Genomic DNA, 14,086 nt, shown 5'->3' on the forward strand with positions numbered 1-14,086 from the left:
AAATAAAAAAAAACATTAAGGGTAAGCAGAGCTCACGCGAAGCGTCCAATGTAGCGAGAGAAGGCAATCGGATTGCCTTCGGGCCGGTCCCCTTAGCGAGGAGCGACGGGTTTAAAACGAGATTTGTATAGGATCCCAGATGCAGCTGAGCGGATCAGGGATCTAGCAAAGGGTCATGATCGTTCGCTTTTGTAATAGGATACGCTCCGGGCCCTCAGCTCCTTTCCCGCGCGAACAGTTTCGAAGCAGTTCAGGAAACTCTGCCTACTGCCACCGTGAAACCATTTTATTTTTTAGAGCTGATTTTATCCGCCAGCAGTGGCGCTTCGAAAGTTTCTTTGCGACACAACGCCTTCGTTCTTTATCTTCCTCACCTCTGTATTTTTAATTTTTTTTCGTATAGAGGAAGCTTATCTCTTTGTAGCATTCGTACGCTCCTTGACCCGGAAGAAAGCGTCGCTACATCCTGTTTTCGTGGATTGAAGGTGCAGACGCGATGGAGTCGCAACATGTTATCTTCCCCAGATTGCAAGGCCGGACTAAGCGACCAGAGATGCAGGGAATAATGAAATCTCCATAAACAACAACAAAAAAAATAGCGGTAGATATCAAGCTACAGTAAAATAAGGAGAGAAGTGTACAGATTGCAAAAGTGCACAGAAGAGCTACACGAAGCAAGACGAAAGGAAGATAAGATGTACACAAAGGATGGCATGAGCTCGGCTGCAGAAGCGGCAGCAACGAACTGAGAAATCCCCTGGATTTGTGAAGGGACGATTGGAGCGCGGATGCTGTGTCGGGAGCGTTCAGACGGGCAGGCGAGAAATATGTGCTTGAGTAGGACATAAAGAATTTGCAAAAAAAGGACAGGACTTTGTCCTCACAGAACTGCTTTCGAAAGGCTAGGTCTACCCCTGTTGTGTCGCCTGCTTTTCGCATCCGTTGTCCTGAAATGATTCTTATGTCGTTTACATTTCTGCCGAGCTGAATGGCTTGCTGCAATTGCTTTGGCACATCATTCGATATTGCCTTTGTGCTTACGTCACACCTCTTAATCCTATTTTTGTGACAATCTGAGTCACATCTCTATTACATTGATTGACAGCGGGGTTCTATGTTTCGTAGCGCAAACTTCGCTGTGAAAACCAATCCCATAGTAATGATTTGCAGAGCCTGTTCGCATAGTCTTCTAGTCTTACTTTAGTTTCATTTTTGAAAATTTCCGATTTGCGCTGGGTTTCCTTCTGTCGTTTTATGATGCGGCCCGTCAGCACAAAGGCGTTATATTTACGATTCCTAAAGTGTCTCCAGAAGCAGAAGTGAAAATGAAATTCTATGTTCTATTATTTTCTCTCTACTTCTCAAACATGCTGACAACACTTTCACTGTTATGGCTCAGCCAACTTCGTTCATATTTTCTAACTTCACGGGCTCGGTCGCAAGTGACATATGTATTTAGTGAATAAAGTAGCGAACACCTCTTCACAGACAACAACAAAACAGTGGTGCGTGCGGCGGGAGGCTCATAAGCATTGAGTTCACAGTAAGGTGATCTTGCTGCGTTAGCTTTACTGAGTTGATTTCGTTCTGACTGCATGAGGATGTCATTGAATAAAGCTAGCAAAAAATGCTGAGAAGTGATTTAATAAAGCACACCGGGCTGTAATAAGCCAGCTTTTTTACAGAAATCATTCTGTTATCAAATCATAAAAGAAGTTCTGTAGTCCTTCGTTCTTGCCTACGTTCTGGACTTCTAGTGAACTCAGTGTTTGCGTTTTTTAAAAGTAGTCATGTTAGATGAAAGCCGCATTGTTTCGAGAAAAGTTACATGTGTTATATAAGGATTTAGCTAAACCTACACTACGTAAGTTTCTAAACTGTTTTCACGAGAGAAGGCCAGGTGACCAATCTTTCATTTTTCAATCTGCTTCCATCTTTGGCGCTTTCTTACCAGTTTACAAAACCTAAAACGATAAATGTATTCAGCGAGAGAGAGTTAAGATGGCGAACTGAGTAATCATCACTGCTTTAATTTGAGGGGATTACTATTCTCGTAAAAAACAAACCCTGCTTCCTCAGCTATTGGTGTTTTTTTCTCGTTGACATACTCGTCTGCGTGGGTGGTAAACTTCTCCTCTAAATTTTTGTTGTTTTTCAGCCAGTGATATCCTAATATAAGATGATTTCCACGCTGAGCTCTAGCATGAGAAACTTCACAAGAGCTCCATATGACGCAGCAGTCGCGGCTGAAATAAAAAAATGTAAATGATGAATCAAGTCAACGGAAAGGGTGGCTCACGACAGAAATAGTGGCGGGTTCCGGCGAAGAGCGATTATTTGTCAGACCGCGTCAAGGGACTGATCGGGGCCAATCTGACCAGTGCTACCGGAAAGCTTCTCGGGCACCGCTCATTTTTTCCTGTGGTCGAAACGAACGAGAACTGCAAACTATGGAAGATTTGAGCCTCGTCAAGGCGCGGGTTATTACCAGCAGAACAACTGTTTGCATGATGGGTTGTGTACAAAGGGGATCGCTATGGCGACAGCCGCCCCAAGCCGACTAGTAGTGAGATTACAACGTCTTGCCATCACTGCGCATGAACTATTCCTTTCTTCCCTTCTCAACTATTGCCTTTCGACCCCACCCCGCATCGCTCCCCTTTTCCCGAATTTTTTTTTTCCGTCTGTTACTTCGCAGTCATTTCAACCCTCCTTTCAACACATTTTCTTTCGCCTAGGAAATGAGCAGAGGCCGGCGGCGATGGCAGTATTCAATATATGCCTTTCTTAAAGCCGCGATTTCTTGAGCTCTGCCCTGACGAATTAGACCGCTTTGGGTGGGCTTGTAACAAATAAAAACAAACGGTACCGAGCAATATATCGACAATACCATGTTTCAGCTCCCACACAGGAGCTTTGTTTCCAACGAAGACGAAACTAAGTTTTGTAGCATTAAATACCGGCATAAACACAGGCATAAGCTGGCTGGCATACAGCCAGAAATCACGTTTTTAATTAGTGCATTTCGGACTTGGTTGTTTTGCCAGTCTTTTCCTGTTAAAGCCGCCGCGGTGGCTCAGCGGTTATGGTGCTCGGCTGCTGACCCAAAAGACGCGGGTTCGATCCCGGCCGCAGAGGCTAGAATTTCTTTGGAGGAGAAATTCTAGAGGCCCGTGTACTGTGCGATGTCAGTTCACGTTAAAGAACCCCAGGTGGTCGAAATTTCCGGAGCCCTCCACTACGGCGTCTCTCATAGCCTTAGTAGCTTTGGGACGTTAAACCCCATAAACCTAAACCTAAACCTTTTCCTGTTAAAGACAGGGCTTCTTTGAGTCCTTGAAAATTTTGCAATTGTGATGCAAAAAGAAGACTTATCGTCTCAAAAAGGCGGAAAAACTATAATATGATTTTCCTTTTTTTTTCTTTACCATAATATTTGGCACTTTTCGTTTCAATTTTCAAATTAAGCCATTCTTAGCGAGATAAACGCTCCAGCGCGGTGTAATGCGAGAAGTTTCTAGTATACTTGAGTCGGGTTACAAGGCAGATGGAGAGGCACGAGCAATGTAGTTATTGAGAATAGGCCTTCAGTTTTCCCGGCAGTAACAATTTCCCAGTGCCAGGCGAGTACCGGGGCATCCCAGTAGCAGCAGATGCTTAGAAAAGCAATATACCAAGAAGATTTAATACAAATAAGCTGCTCACCTGTCAAACTTGAGAGCGTGATCATGACCGATAGCGATGGCTAAAATGACGATGTTGACAAAGTGCCTTCATCCAGCGTAATTTCGCTTCGTCGGTTAACGATGGATGAGGGAGATGAAAAAGAAGAATGAACGTTTATGACGAATTGATTTTACCAAAATGAGGAAACTATTATTATACAGACGATTTGGGCAGACGGAAGAAAATAGATCTATTTTAACGAAGCTTGAGATATCATCTAGAGACGTCAAATTACAGTCGGGGTCAAAAGTCTCTGGACCACGTGTTCTTCAAACTAAGCCAATAGCTCTATTATTCCCCGGCAGCTGGAGGACACACTTGCGGAAATGAAAGAGCAAAATTTTTACTTTCACCTCCACAAGTCTGATCTACAGCCGCCGGCTACTTTCACAGCTACCGGCTTCGTTTGAACAACACATGGCGCACAGACTTTTGACCCCGTGCTACAAAGGCCGTTGATCTGGTGCTTACAGCGCCAACTCGTTCGGCTCCGCGTAAGACAGAGTATGAAAGACTCGAATTGCAGTGATAGATGCACAGGACCGTCAACTTCTAAGGCTAAGACAGGGGCATGCTTAGAGGTTACATGAAAGCTACATGCAGCTAGAATCCACAACATTGCGGTCGTGCAACCAGCGCAGGAACCATCATGATTTCCCGCGCTCTCTGCGCATGTTGGTTGTGGTGGTTAGTTTAGTTTACTGGAGTTTAACGTCCCAAGCCAACCCAGGCTATGAGTGACGCATTAGTGAGGGGCTCCGGAAATTTCGACCACCTGGGGCACTTTAAACGTGCACCAACATCGCAGAGTACACGGCCCTCTAGAATTTCGCCTTCATCGAAATTCGACCGGTTGTGGTGGTTAATTCGGAGATATCCAACATAGAGCAGATCGGTGTTCGCCATAAAAAACGACGTCACTGTAACTACCGCCTTCATCAGCATTATAATAGCGATGCGCTCACTTCTACACAGCCCGTCTAACATTCCCATTGTTGCCGAATCCTTGTTTCTGTGCTATAAACAAGCTTGGAACTTGGCCGTAGTGTTGATTTTGTCAGCAACCTTCGGTTGGAATTTACTGACATTTGTATTTGCACCTTAGGCAGTTGCACGGAGCAGTTGCCAAGCCAGCATATACCAATCTTCATCCCCAAACTGGCGCTGATATTGAGTCGCACATGGAGAAAACACCGGTGGCATGGTGGCATCTCGAGAAGCTTTTTTAATTATCTGCGAATTTTATGAAAAGATTTAAGGCTCGACGCACAGCGGAAAGATCCAATCATGTGGTTATAATTAACAACCTGTAACTATACCTTACAATCGCTTTACAGTGCTTTTAAGGGTTTCAGCTATACCAGGAATTTTTTTGAGGCATTTACTATCATCTCAGCAGACCTTAACGCTGAAATTAGAAAACAAAAAGCATGTGAAGTGAAGTGAAGTGAAGTCTTTATTTCATAGAAAAGTGTACAAAAAGAAGTACTGGTCAATCTAAGCACGTAGTGCTTGTTAGAAGACCAGGCAGCTAGTGTTGCATCCTTATACATTCACAATATTCACATAACGGGAAAAAATAATAATAGAAGGTAAATACAAGTAATACAATCCTATACGAACAAAATATAAAAGCGAGAAAATATTAAAAAAACGAAAAAAAAACCCGTCAAGTTTCCCACTTGGCAAAAAAAAAAATCACACATTACAAGACAAAGTTGAACACCATTTCCTTACTTCTCTCAGCATTACAGCTCGTGATTTTAAATCGTACAGTATCTCACTTAGTTCATTGAATATCTGAGGTACATAATTTCTGGCTTTCTTTCCATAGTTTGTAAAGACTCGTGGTTTAACATATTTCTCAGTTTTTCGTAGTAATACATCTTTCTTTACTAATAGCTTAAAATTGTTAGAATAATAGTAGCGGGTCAACACAGTATACTTAAATAGCTCATGCACTGGAAGTATTCCTAGTATACGGTATTTCTCATGTGTCTCTATATGTTCCCATTCCGTTCCATAGGCTATGCTATTGACAATTCTTTTAATTATTCGGTTAATATTTTGTTTCTTGTGGTCAGAACACGTACCATACAAGGTGATGCCGTATGTGATAATTGTTTCGGCTAATGACTTATATACAGTTCTTGGAATATTGACAGGGCTTTTCCCTCGAAGGTTATACATCATGGCTGCGACAGTCCTAAGTTTTCTGCAAACGTAAATGACATGGTCACTCCAGGATAGGTGCTAGTCAAAACAAATTCCTAAATACTTGACCACTGGCTTGAACTGTAATGGTTGGCAGATGCATGAATTACAATTAGAAGAATGCAAATATATGTCCCTATTTAACGAAAGCGCCTTATGAGGATTTCTGAAACACATTAATTTCGTTTTTTGTGCATTTATAAAAATTAAATTATGAGCGAATCAATCTACTATCGCTGATAAGTCCTCTTGAAAGCTTTGATATCCCGTGAATTTCCATCATGAATCATGAATTTCCAGAGAAATTGCAGTGTCGTCTGCGTACTGGAAAATTTTTGATTTCAGCGGTAGCAGGCCGAGGTCGGAAACATATATGTTGAAAAGTATCGGTCCGAGGGTGCTCAACAGTTCTGCCGGCACTATTGCTATAGATATGAGAGGATCTGCACTGCTCAGCACATTGACATGAGCGAGGGGGCATGGTCACTCAAAAACAAAGTGAAAGGAAAAAACGCTGGCAGCTTGTTGCAGAAAACAACACCCAAAAGAAGACACGTCGGCGTGTCGCTGTCGTCGCCAGGTGATCGCCCAGACGGGACTTTACGGAATTCGGTTGCGTGCTTTCGCCTGGACCAGATACACGCGATAGTTGTCGTTGACGCCACACGCCTTCCCCACGTCATGCTGCACCTCGAAGAGCGCCCAGCCGTCAGAGACGTTCGTTATGTACCTCTCGAGCTGCAGGAAGGAGTGGTGGAAAGTCAGGGTGCTACGGTTTTTTTTTTTTTGCACCGACAAACAAGGAGCCGCAAAAAACACCGAAAGCATGCGCCCAGATATTGTTACTACTTATGAATATATGCCCACGATGAATCATTTCGCGCGTCGTTGCAGTTCGTAACACCTTCAACAGGAGCATGGACTTGCGCGCGATGCGCTAGCAGAGAAACTGTTGTGAACAAGTTGCTTGCTATAAGCGGCGTCCTAGGATATGGTAAAAAAAGCATTTTTTTTATTGTTCATTTTGAGTCCTACTCTCCGTTCAGTCTACCATTTCGTACGGAAGCCAGCGAATGGCAGTTGTCAGCTTTCAGCTCTGACCCCAAAGGCTATAGCTGAACACGCTCAACGGTGAAAGTATGAATCTTGAAAGGAATCACTGCAAAATACTTTCGATGCACTGGTAAACTGAGAGGGCGTAACGTACGTTCCAGCTCTCACTGCTGTCGACAAACGGTACTCAGCGACGTGAACGCGCGCTAAGAGACGGTGGATGCTTGCTAATGAAAAATGCTATGATCAGTTTGAAGACAAATTATCGTGGGTGTAGTCGAAACAAGGCTCCGTAAGGATGACACGCGATAGTGTTCAGTCTTTGCGGCTGATCGAATTAGTTCGGTTTTAGACACACTTTTATGTGAGGAAAACTTCAAAAGTATCTCGTGTGAGATACAATTGACTAACCTTGCAAAACTAAAAACATGAGATCCCGTTTAAGTTTTTTTTTTCATAATCAATAGCATCAGTTATTATGGCCCCCAGCTAATATTTCACGTTAATAATCTTGATTTTAAAGGTATAATTCGCACATCTGATCCTCGCATTTTGATTAACGTCCTATCCGTACTGACGCATGTTCGTAAGGAATGCTTTCTAATAGTTCAGAGTGCACAAGCCCGCTAATTCGCGGATTCTCCCACCTCTGCTCAATTTGGCTTATTATTAGTGGAGTGCTTAAAGCCTATACTATAGATATATGAGAACACGCCAAGCAAGTACCCAACATTTCCTTGTTGTCGTTTCATACCTTTTATTGTAGGAAAAGAAATTGCCGAAATACTTATCCGCTAGAGCAGTGCAGTGCGGATTAGCTAACACCATGAAATATAGTGAACACCGGCAAGCCGTAAGGCCACTGTTAAAGAACTATAGACACCTAATTTTAGTTTCGTGTTTTCTTTTTTTTTTCAAATGATGCGTTACACATTAGAAAACATGGATCACCCCGTGCTGCATTTCCGTACCATCACTAAATAATTTATAATTGTATTTCCTCCCGTATGCTGTTTCGGTTTCATCAACAGAACGATGGCTGCGACTTGTACTCTCTTTTAAGCAATGTATGCACGAAACAAAATGCAAAATAGACGCGGGTACGTAATTTTAAATACAACACTTTAACCTGCCTGTTTAAATACCTGAAATGATGACAAACGGTGTATCAACAGTTACATTGCCTCTTTCAAAAGACCAACATCATGACAGAACCATCACCCAGTTTATCAAGCCGAGACCATAACAGCGTCAAGAAGCAATACGCGTATATTAATACCATACATGTATATTAATGTCTAACGCTTGCGAAGCAACCACTCCAGTGCACAAAACTCATCGAAATAGCCAAAATTTAATGGGCCACAATGCCGATAGTAAGCGCGTTCTCGAACTTCTAAAAACTTATATGGATATTACTTACCCTAGGCTACACATCTCTCAGTAACTAAGAAGCGTAACGGTAATAATTAAAAAGTTAACTTTTTTAAGTTTTTAACCAGCCTGCTAGTTAGCACGCCTGCGCTGTATTCTGGTATACTACACCACTGGCAATCTGTGCCGAAAAAAGCGTTCTTCTTACTCAAAAAGCCCATTTTTAAACTTTGGGTGAAATCTTAGTAAAACACCCTTCATTGATTAAGGGAAAGCATTTCAATCAGCGGCAACCTTCGCAGCCATGCAGGCACTGCGGAATCAGGGCGTAGAAGAGTCTTAAGGAAAAATACTGAAAGATCTATAGCACCTGCACAGCTGCCATAATCCTGTCCTCCATGAAGTCAGCAATAAATTCTAATACTGAAGGGTGTCGGGAAGGGAGACACGATCTTGCCAATGGTATTCAGTGCCTGTTTACGGAGGTAGTCTGAGGGCTGGTTTGGAAACAGTTGGAGATACGAGTTAATGGAGAATACCCAAGTAATCTGGGATTCACTGATGATGTTCCCTGGCGAAATCACTCGAGTATGGACAGCAATGCATGACCAATGAGTTAGACAAGTAGGGAAGACTGTTGGGTCTAACCAACATGCAGAAATTGAAAGTTATGTTCAACAGTCTCGCGAGGTAAGAGCGGTTCATATCTGGTATCGAGGTGTTGGAAGGGGTAAGGAAAATACGTCTACTTAATGCAGGTAGTGACCGCTGATCCGGATAAGAATGGATAAGAATAAGAATGGGGTGGAGTGCATGGCAGGATCTCTCAGATAATGAATGGCAGTGTACCAATATCCCGCAGGAGAAAACAACAGCTATATCTTACCGCTGCTCACCTATGGGGAAGAAACGCACGTGGAGGCTAACAAAAAGGGTTCAGCTTAAGTTAAGGACAACGCAGAGAGCTATGGAAAAAAATAATAGCTGTAACGTTAAACATTGGTAAGTGACATTCCACTCAAACTCAAGAGAAGAGATGGGCTTGTGCAGGGCATGTAATACGAAGGCAAGATAACCGCTGGTCCTTGAGTGTAACGGAGTGGATTCTAAGAGAAGGCAAGCGTAGCAGGGGGCGGTATAATGGTAAGTGGGTGGATGGGATAAACAAGTTTGCGGGAAAAGGACAGCTTAACCCTGGCAAAGGACAGGGTTAACTGCAGAGATACAGGAGAGGCCTTTGTTCTGCAGTGGGCGTAGTCATGCTGATGACGATCACATGTTAAAGTGTAAGGCGCTGCCTCTTGAGCTATAAGGTTTTTTTCTTGTTTATCCTTTTTTTATCCAGTTCACACCCTTCGAATTCTTTACCGTTCATTGGCAGCACTTTATGTCTTTGTCCAGGATTGCTGCATAGTTACTTGTTTGTTTTCTAGGCCGTTTCCGCCACTCTTATTCAACGCTCCTTCTGTACATGTATTTAAATACCTTAGCTACCCACCTCCTACCATAACATTTCCTCTGGCATTCTCAACAGAATATTTTACTCTGAGCTCAGCCTACGTTCTACTGAACTGCCTCATTTGTGCTTTTCACGACAGCATCTAGTGCTAATCTGTCAGCACCTTTCCGATTTATTTGTAGGTCCGACTTATCGTCCGCCCTACGATATAAAATTGCTTTCACGAAAGTAAGCCTTAGCACCATTATTCCTTTCCAAGCACATTCGTGGACAGAAGTATATGGACCGCGTGCTCCGTCAGCGAAACCCATTGTTCGTCGCCCTGTGACCACACTTGAGGGGAAATAACAAAATTTCTACTTTAACCTCCACAGGTGTGGTCTCTAGCCACCGGCTAATAGCGAAGCTATCGGCTTCGTTCGCGGAACACGTGGTCCAGAGACTTTGTCCCCGACTGTACTCTTTTACAGCCATAATGCTATCTGCTTCATCATCGCAGAATCTCTCAGCCCTTACGCCCTGGTGCACTTCTCTATCGGCATTGCGTCAGCCTAGATATCTTATGGCCTTGCACTGTAAGAATCTGATCAGTTAAAATCACTGAAACATTATAAAACCTCCGTTAATTCTGCTAAACACAGCACGTAGAACACCTCCTTCGTGTCCGCAAGTATTAACCAGAGTTTGTAAATCTTCCTGGCTGTCAGCTAGTAGTAAAATATCGTCAGTATGCATTAAACCGGGCAAACACTGCTCTTCGATCATACCGCCTTATTTTTACGAGAGATTGATTACCTAGGTTCCTGCCTCCCAAATTTCTTTCAGTATTTATCATACAAATCATGAACAGCATGGCTGATAACGACAACCTTGCCCTAACTCTTTTTGTACATCGACACTGTCGCACTCATCATCCCATTTTATGCAATTTCAACTTAATGCCAACATCATCTTCAAGCTGTTACAGCTCTCTTCGCCACAGAGTGTCACACCACTGCCCACATTTTAAGACGCATTGGAGAGGACGCCAACTGTAGTGTAACGTGGGAAAAATTTTCTGGACGAAACGCAGGACGTCTGAGAAAGCGCTACTTGCATAGGAAAGCGGTCGTCACTACATTTGTGACAAGAACACTTTGGTGCCACCTCATAACAAATGTACGAAATATAGACAGTTGGCGATGTGAGGGGCTTTTCTTTGGTAAGAAAAAACGCATTGAATGGCGCTTAAAGTACGATTAAATATACACTTTATATGCTACACCGAAAATATATACTACACCGAAAATATAAATACGAAGTAGGAATATCACAGGTCGAGCCTTGTTGGAGTAGCCGGGTAATGGACTAGTTTAAGTTACATTTTCTCGGCCTGTGCGTACTGTCACACCTGCCATGCCATAGAGACATCCTGGTCGTCCACAAACTGCCGAAGCTCACGAGCATAAGCATCCCAAACAGTATGGCTCTCACTTTCAAATTAAAAAAAAACCTGGTCCAGTAAGGTGCTGTAGGAAGCTCTTTCTTTAGGATACGCGGTAAAATATCCCAATAAAAGGTGCAACACATCGCTCGCCAAGGACGGTGTGCGGTTTTTGCACAATATTCAGGCAGTTTTCTATGCATAATAACTATAGTAATATAACTTTCTCTTCAAGCCACGTTTTAATCAGAAAGGGTGTTAATATGAAGCTCCGAGAAAAACGTTTTAATAGAGAGTTTTACAGGCATCTTTTTCAGACCGACGCTCCCCTTTAGGTCTAGAAACGGCACAATCGACACTCTAAATAAAAAACAAATGAAGTTATAACTCGTACACTTTTCTTACACGCTAGATGCGGCGATGCGAAGCCGCAGTGCCACTCGTGGACTTCTAGGGTTAATTCTACATGAAAACAGTGTGAACCCTATGCACCGTTCGCACATTTACGAGAGACATTAATAACCCTTAAAGCACACACCATACTCCCTTCATAAAATACACGCCTTGAGTGCACCAGCGTTCTCGAAGAATAATCATAGCGAGATAATATAGCGCAGAGTAGGACAGGACACATGAAGAAGACACGAACAACACGAGCGCTAACTTCCAACAAATTTTTATTTCACACATGCAACATATTTAACACCAAAACCACGTCATCACCTGTGCTATCAGCAACGTTGTCTGAGAAACGATAGTTCTTTATCCGATAGAAAGATAGAAGGAGTGCTTACACATGTCTCTCTCGAAGAATTTATCCTCTCAGCTTCAATTATTAACCGCGTGGTCATGTCCCTACTTTTTGCAAGCACAGCAGTTTTCTCAAAAAATGGTTTGCATGTTTTATATTCGCGTGTTGTTGTTTTGACCCAGTAAATGATTCTATCAGGTTTTTAGATCTCAACTTCACCTTTCATCCTAATCACATTTGCTGGACCTACCAGCCTCGTAGTAACAAGCATGTATTGCCTTATCATTCTGCACACTCCAAACTCGTAAAAAGAGCCATCGTCAACATGTGTTTTCAGAACTCCCTGAGAAAATCTTGTACGCACAGGATGGATGAAAGTTTTAAGGAGCAGACCAAAAGGCTGACTGATGCTGGGTACCCCACCGATGTCCAGGTGTCTGTTGCCGAGAAGCTTTTAAAAAAACTGAATGAGGATAAATGTCAACAGGCCCCGACGCACGGTGAAAGGAAGCGCTTTATTGTATTGCCATATCTGCACAAGATTTCTCATAATCTGAAAAGGATTGGACAGCGGGCAAACGCAACTGTCGTATTTTCGGCGCCAAAAAAACTTGCCTCGTTGTGCAAGATTGGGAAAAGCAACACCAACAGAACACGTGGATGCACGACTCGTCATCAGAAGCCGTACGTGTCATGCATTGAAGGTGTCGTGTATAAAATACCGTTATCATGCGGGGGCCATTACATCGGCCAGACGGGGAGATGCCTCAATCAGCGATTGATGGAACACGCACGCGACGTCAAGAACGGGAAAGAGAAATCACTTGTTGATCACATTCATTCATGCGAATCTAAAACATGCAAACCATTTTTGAGAAGACTGCTGTGCTTGCAAAAAGTAGGGACATGACCACGCGGTTAATAATTGAAGCTGAGAGGATAAATTCTTCAAGAGAGACATGTGTAAGCACGTCTAATATCTTTCTATCGGATAAAGAACTATCGTTTCTCAGACAACGTTACTGATAGCACAGGTGATGACGTGGTTTTGGTGTTAAATATGTTGCATGTGTGAAATAAAAATTTGTTGGAAGTTAGCGCTCGTGTTGTTCGTGTCTTCTTCATGTGTCCTGTCCTACTCTGCGCTGTATTATCTCGCTATGATCATGCACCAACAAGCCCAAAAAGCTACGCTTTTGAAGAATAAGCCTTGTCAACAAAAAAAATTATTTTTTGCTTCAGCATTAGCTCGATTGACGACTTTTCAGTTATTGCATGCACGAAACCCTCTTCTTTAAGCAAGAATTAAGTAAAAACGATAGAAAAAGGTTTAAAGGCACTCATCGGCCTGAAGGTAGGGACCTGAATCCCACTCAACCCACGTATGTTTCCAGTTCCCTTGTCTCGTACCTGCGTGGACGGATGGATAGGCGGACAAAAATGAGCGGAGAAGAGGGGAAGATGTAGTGGGTAAATGAATCCCGGCACTATTCCTCTACACTCTGATAAATTCTGTACATGCACGCAGTTTCAATCAAACTTTGTATATGAATGCATTTTTTTTTCTCGTACCGTAAAATTGAACCTTAAACAGTCACCATATCTGAAGATTCCTCCTCGTCACAGTTGTTTTCTGCGGCACGATTGTAGTGAATCAATCTCCGTGACCATATGCTTCACTATGCAAGGACTTAGAAAGTGAAGCAGCAACTCGCCCGCTTTCACACTTCACGAAGGAACCGAGTAGGCTCAATTCAATTTTTTCGGGTGTTCTTCTGTCACTTAAATTATATTCTCAACAGTATTCTCATAAAAGTGTCTTACAATGTTCCGCGCTTGCCTCACAATTGTTGTCGAACACGCACCCCATCGGCTTCCTAAAGCAGAGCTAAATACCGCCGCCAGCTCAGGACAAACTTTAAAAGCGAGATTTTGATACATATCAAAAGGTTAGGCTGCTCCCGTCTATAACTTCATGACAGTATCGTATATAATATTCCACCAGTTGCCTCAAAATTGAGAATGATGTCCAAGAAACCTAGACTTGTTGACATCACGAACGACTTTGTTCTCACCAAATGTGAAT

General features: G+C 42.9%; 1 protein-coding gene across 1 annotated transcript in view; it reads right to left on the reverse strand.

The window, feature by feature from the left end:
- Positions 1-6,377: 6,377 nt before the first annotated feature.
- The window catches only part of LOC149361088 (uncharacterized), a 45,597-nt gene continuing 37,888 nt past the window's right edge, over positions 6,378-14,086 (reverse strand). The window contains exon 8 of the mRNA XM_089567993.1: positions 6,378-6,678. Within this exon, the coding sequence (XP_089424119.1) occupies positions 6,541-6,678 (138 nt within the window). The 3' untranslated portion in view covers positions 6,378-6,540. The remainder of the gene's footprint in view (positions 6,679-14,086) is intronic.

Source organism: Amblyomma mixtum, chromosome 2 (assembly GCF_055824585.1).
Source record: "Amblyomma mixtum isolate Tamu chromosome 2, ASM5582458v1, whole genome shotgun sequence".
Classification (NCBI taxonomy): Eukaryota; Metazoa; Arthropoda; class Arachnida; order Ixodida; family Ixodidae; genus Amblyomma; species Amblyomma mixtum.